We start from the raw sequence: 6,000 nt of genomic DNA, 5'->3' as shown, positions 1-6,000 counted from the left end.
GAATGTGTTTGTGGCACTTACTGATCCCATTACTGGCAGTTTCAGAAAGGACCTTTGAGCCAAGGAGACAGAGCTCTTAGAAAAGGTCACACTGCTGGAGAAGGTCTAAACAGGCCCTCTGGGCTGCCAAAATAGGCTCCAAAGCTGTTGGTCCTGCCCTGTTGTCAGCACCACACTCTCCTACAAAAGAAAAAAACAGGACACAGGAAGCACCAACACAAGGTGGGAGAATCAAGACCTCAATCCAATGTACTAATAATACTTAGCACTGAACATCACTGTACTGTTACTTACAAACATTAACTAATACATCCTCACAACACCCCTGCGAGGTAGGGAAGTATTATTATCCCTAGTGTACAGATAGGGAAACCGAGGCACCGAGAGGCTAAGTGACTTGCCCAAGATCACACAGCAAGGCATTGGCAGAGCCAAGGTAAGCAAAGAGACATCCCTTGTCCCCACTCCATGCTGCCCCCCTACTAGATAATGTTGTCTGTCTGGACACAGGGAACCCAAGAGGCTCCTTTGAAAAGCAATGCCTGGACTTGTTGCCTATGAATAATTTTTATTTGCCTTTAATGAATTATTTCACAGTTTTTCCCTCACACTGTACACCATGCTTTCACAGTCCGTTCAGCGCTCTGTGGTAGCCCACAGCCTTCTCCTCTGGCACTGGGACAGCTCTGCAGGGGGTACATAGGGTGCTCTGTGCTTTCATCAAGAGGATGTTTAGAAACAGTTTTCATTGACATTAGACTGGGAGCATGTGAGCTCTCACTAGAGACCAATAACACACACTGGAGAAGCAGGCAGAGGAAACTGATGGTAAAAAGGCATTTGCTGTCCCTTGTGGAATGACCAGCGGCTCTCTTGGTTTCTTAGCTCTTCAAGCTCCAGTGATCACTCAGAGCAGAAACCCTCTATCTCCAGCTTGCCTGGTCAGGAAGTCGTTGTTCTGGGGGTTGCTTCCCTAATAGGTAATAGGCAGTCAGTTCAGGACCAGACAGGTCCTCCAGCATTGCCTACTCCAGGTGTGTGACACTGTCTGGGAACAAGGCTGGCTGTAGTTGTTGTGCTCTTTTGCCACGGGGAAGGGGTATTACCATAGTTGGCAAGCAGCCATATCCAGCGTCCAAGTGTCTTTCATTTCAAAACTGGTATTCAATGAAGAGCAAGGGTGAGTGGATGGATGAGGAGATGAGGATGAGGCAGAGCAAACGGGAAAATCCATCAAATGAGCTTCTGGGAAGGAAATGTTCCCCCTTGGGCACTTCAGCTGAAGTGGCTTCATTTTCACAAGGTTTCCTTCTCTCTCTGGGAACACCTGCTGAGCTTCATCTCTGTCAGCTGGATGTATCGTATGACATTGGTATCTGCAGGGAAAGAACACACACACAGGTATGGTGGTTACACAACTCCCTGTGGCAGACAGAGAGAATGCACCTCCATCCCTAGTACATCACAGAGGAGCAGCACGGTTCCAGTGCTGTGTTCTGGAACAGCATCATTTGGAAGGGGCTCCAAACCAAACCAGGAATCTCTGGTTTTGGAGAGCCTGGTCTGAGTTGCACTCACCATCCCTGTTGCTCAGTCTTGCCTCAGCTAGTTTTTACTTTGTCTCTGATTACTCTTGGTCAGCACAGTTGAACTCACACAGCTGAAACTATCCAGGTCATCCTTGCCTGTACTTGTGGAACGACACCTCCACTGGCTTCTCTTCCTGCAGTGCCTGCATGCAAACCCCTACAGGCATTTTGTGTACAGTTATGCTCTGCCTTTTCACTCTCCTACTCTATTTACTGTCTATTCCACTCTTTTCACGCTTTTCGATGATGAGTAGAATTGGGAAGAGCATCCTTCACACTGTCTTTGTACCCCTTCTTCCCTTAAAGTTTCTGCTTGGATGTCCTTCCACCATGACACACTATCTGCAGTTTTGTCATATGCTATATGCTGCATACTGCCTTGTCTGTCCTGTCTAATGAAGTTCCTAGGGGCACAGAACCACTGATCCATCCTAGTAGACCTCTGTGATATTCCAGCATTGTGCAGGTGGTAAACTGAGCCTTCTTTTTCCTTCCAGAATTTCAGAGCATCAACCCACCACACACACTATGCTTCATCTCCTGGCCTCGGCCCTAAGGGAACCTGTTCACCCTGAATCACAGGTTGATCTAAATGAGTATGTGTCTCCAGACAGAGCTAATGATTGTGCAGTCATGGTCAATCCTCTTTTAAATCATGTTGATTTCTATCATGAGGGTAGCTTCACACACACATGGCACCCAGAAAGTTGCAAAAGCCATGTAGTACCAGAAGCAAGCAAGTAAAAACATAGCACTTTCACTTCTGTATTGATTGAAAAATGGTTCTTTGCTCAGAGCCTTGCTCTAACAGCCAGCCAGGGCCAGCTTGTGTGGATACAAAAATGCTGTTAGCAAGAAATTTTCCTGCTTCTTTCTAAGCCTGTGAGATACTTTTCTCTCTCACGAAGATATTAGCAGAGTTCTATAAACTATGAACACCTGCGACCTTGTAGAACTATGTTTATAGTACAGTAGAAAAATATTTTTACAATGAATGTTTTAGAATTCTAGCCGATCACCCCAGGGGGTGGCTGATCCTTTGACCAATTAGACTATGAAGAAAAAAGTCTATAAAAGAGTTTGTAAAATAATTAAATAAATCAATCTTGCTGCACAATTCCTGCCTGCTGGATCTCTCTCCTCTCCTCCCTACGGCTGCGGGATACAGTAATAAGCTTGGTCCACTGAAGTTATTAGATCCTCAGAAACCAATCAGAAATGCAATGCAATCCAATCAGAGGGCAGTCTCGCCTCCTCCTCATCCAAACTGCAATGTGTTCCACACCAGCTAGGGAAATGAGAAGTGCTTCAGCTTTCAAAGTGATGAACAAATTACTAGCAACATGTCCAGCACTAGTGAGTGTTGAGTATTGCACCCCCCAAAGCAGTTGAGGGTGCAAAGCTTCCTTTAAAGATGAGGATGTCTCTGTTGTGCCGTCTGCCAATGCTGAATCAGTGCGAGACGGATCAGTTTCCTGCTACCCAGAGCTATCCACAAACATGCCATGTGGCATCTGTGGGCTGTGGCCATGCTGTTGTGACTTCTCAAGTTATCTCTGGTGAGGTGGGTCTCCCTGCTGAGTGTTCTGCAGGTTCAGTTGCATCATCGTAGGCACTCCAGAGGGTGGGATTTGATGACTAAGCTACTTGACCTGTTTGGGACATTTTTCATGAGTTAAGAAGTTCTGCTGTTGCTTCTGTCAAGCAAGATGCACCAGCATCCTCGGCTATTTATGCATTCACATTTCTTACCAGCCCAGCAAATTTTAAAACAGCTTTTTAAAAACCAGAATTATTTAAGTTGTGCAGCCTCCTGTAATGAAGAAATTCAGTTGAGGGGGTAGCCCTGAATTTTAGGCTTAAAATAAAATTGGTGCAGGTGGCTGACTCACTCCCAGCAGTATAAAGGCAGGGCACTCAGCCTGAGCAGAGTCTTGCTGTTCTGCCTTCACTGTGACCTCTGCTCTGTGCCCGCCTAGGCTCTGATGGGCTGTGCTCATCCCTGCCACTGAGGTGCATGCTTACAGTGCCTGCCTGGTGCAGGTAAGAAGGGATAACTGCATGGGCATGTCAGGAAATCCACCTGCCTGAGCCCGCAGGGACTCAACACCTCACTGAGGGGGCAGAGGTGGGCTCATAATTGGGAAAGGAAAGGCTGCCAGCCCCCTTTGGCTTTTGGGTAAGGTAGTGACTGCTAATGGCACAGCTTCACTCACCTGGGAGATTTCCACATGCCTAGGAAGCCAGGGGCAAAATAATATGTATGTAACCTGATAGAGGGTGGGAGACACTCCCATTGCAAGCTACTTATAAATCTCTTAGGCTGGCTTTGGCACGTTTTGCTGTCTTTGTGAGGACCATTATTTTACCAAGGAAAAATAATGAGAGCAGCTCTCTGTTTACAGGAGTAGAGCCCTGTCAAGTTTTTTCTACCTAATGGTATTGCACCATACTAGCTCTGCCTTCAGAAATATTTCAAAGCTGTGTGTAAATGCTAATGAGAAGACTCTCATCTCTCAGTGGAGAAGAAATTATCCCCTTCGGCTGATGTGGAAATAAAAAGTAAGAACAACACAGATGACGGGTCAGACCCATGCAAAGAGGTACCAGTAGAGCTGCAATGGGAACATGTTTCCTGGCTCTTAGGACTGTGCCTGTGTCCCTGTGCGGAGTGGCCTAATGCCATATTGAAGATCATTTCTGCTTCCCCTGTAGCTTCAGAGCCCAGTTGCTTATCTGCTGTTTAGACATCGTGGCCTGGGTTTTGTTCCCAGGACTTCTGAGTCACAGGGGTGCAGGAAGGCAGTGCCTGAGTGCAGCCATGAGCCTGCCCCACACAGCACAAAAACCATCTGGTCTGGGCAGCCCACAGGATGTCTGAACGTGGGTTCCCAGCACAGGGACACCAGGGACCACTGCTTGACATTACCAGGCCATTGCCAGCTGATGGTCTGGTCTCAATCCCAGTCGGTCCCTGCCCTGACAATGCAGCCCCAGTAGGAGAGGGCTGAACAAGACTTTGCAGCAAGGTGTCTGTTTGGCTGCCCATTGCTGCACCAACCTCTGGACACAGAGCCATGGAGGGCTCCATGCATGCTTTACACGACTTAACAGCAGCTGCCTTCTCCCTCAGTAAGAGGGTTATACAACTATCTTGTGTTATTTCCATCTGCTTTTGTGATTTTTTTTTGGAGGTGGCACAGGAAATCAGGCCAAATCCAACCTTCCTTCACCCTGGGCAGATAGTGAATAGCCATAAGGGATCTGCTGTGCTGCCACCCCTTTAGAACACTAAACCACTTTGCTAACTAATTCCTCTTTACCATTCAAAATTTCTCCCACCAAAGAGAATAACTGCCAGTGATTTGTGCCAAAACCATTCCTTATTAGAAAAAAAAAGAACACACAGAACATGACTGCAATAATAACCAGTGAGCCTGGTGAAACCTCAGATAAAAGAAAACAATCACACTTTGCAGATGGAGACATTGAAAGTCGAGACACTGACTTATTCCAGGTCACATAATAATTCTTGATAGTGTTACTTGATTCCTATTTCTGCATTTTAACAGTGACATCCTTTCTTACTGTACATATTCTTTCCCCCTGAATGCCCTTCAAGTTTTCCATAATCATAAATAAAACAGTGGAACAACAGCCTTGAATGGTCTACAAATAACAGGAAAGAGTCTCTGATGCAAAGCTGAAGGCCAGAACTGGATTTTGTATACATTAAGGGCCTTTAGGGACACTTTCTGGTATGTTTTTGTAGCAAGTGGTATTTGAAGTTGTTGCTGTTGAATAAATTAGTATTTATTTCAAGAAGCAATGAGGAATACCAAATAAATAGTATCACAAGGAGGGGGGTGGTAAGGGAGCACAGAAACACATATTTTAAAAATGGAAGCTAAGTGGTTCAGCTAAAAGAAATTTTTCACATCTGAGCCTAGTCAAAACTTCAAGGTTAGGATAACTTATTTTCCACTGACTATTTTTCTCTTGCATATGCTTCTCCATTTCCTAGTTCTGGCAAGGGCTGAAAGCAGAAGGGCACAGTGTAAACTAAAATAGGCTACACTGAGCTTTTAAACACATTTGCTCTGGGAGTGTGGGGTGCACAGCTGTGCTGTCAGACTGCCTGGAGCCCATGGCCAAGCAGAGCAGATGGGATCAAGCACCCTTAGGGGAAGTGGAAGAGGAAGGAGATCCCAGCACACTCCCAAGCACATCCTCCCTGATGGTCCTCCAGGACACAGACACTGCAGGAGCCCTGCAGGGCCAATGCCTGTAGGACATCAAGCACAGTCAGCTCCAACAGCCTCCCTTCCCTCCTCTAGTTCAATGAACATCAGCTCCACCATGCTCCGCCAGGACCCAGGCTTGCTCCTGTTTTACACCCAGTTCTCACTCT

The 6,000-nt window shown here is 46.4% G+C and overlaps 1 protein-coding gene across 1 annotated transcript in view; it reads right to left on the bottom strand.

Annotated features, from left to right (window-relative positions):
• Positions 1-223: 223 nt before the first annotated feature.
• Positions 224-6,000, bottom strand: part of TTC9 (tetratricopeptide repeat domain 9) — a 28,843-nt gene continuing 23,066 nt past the window's right edge. Inside the window, exon 3 of the mRNA XM_032113067.1 lies at positions 224-1,376. Within this exon, the coding sequence (XP_031968958.1) occupies positions 1,297-1,376 (80 nt within the window). The 3' untranslated portion in view covers positions 224-1,296. The remainder of the gene's footprint in view (positions 1,377-6,000) is intronic.

Source organism: Corvus moneduloides, chromosome 6 (assembly GCF_009650955.1).
Source record: "Corvus moneduloides isolate bCorMon1 chromosome 6, bCorMon1.pri, whole genome shotgun sequence".
In the NCBI taxonomy this organism is placed as follows: domain Eukaryota; kingdom Metazoa; phylum Chordata; class Aves; order Passeriformes; family Corvidae; genus Corvus; species Corvus moneduloides.
This window is presented reverse-complemented; position numbering and strand designations above follow the sequence as displayed.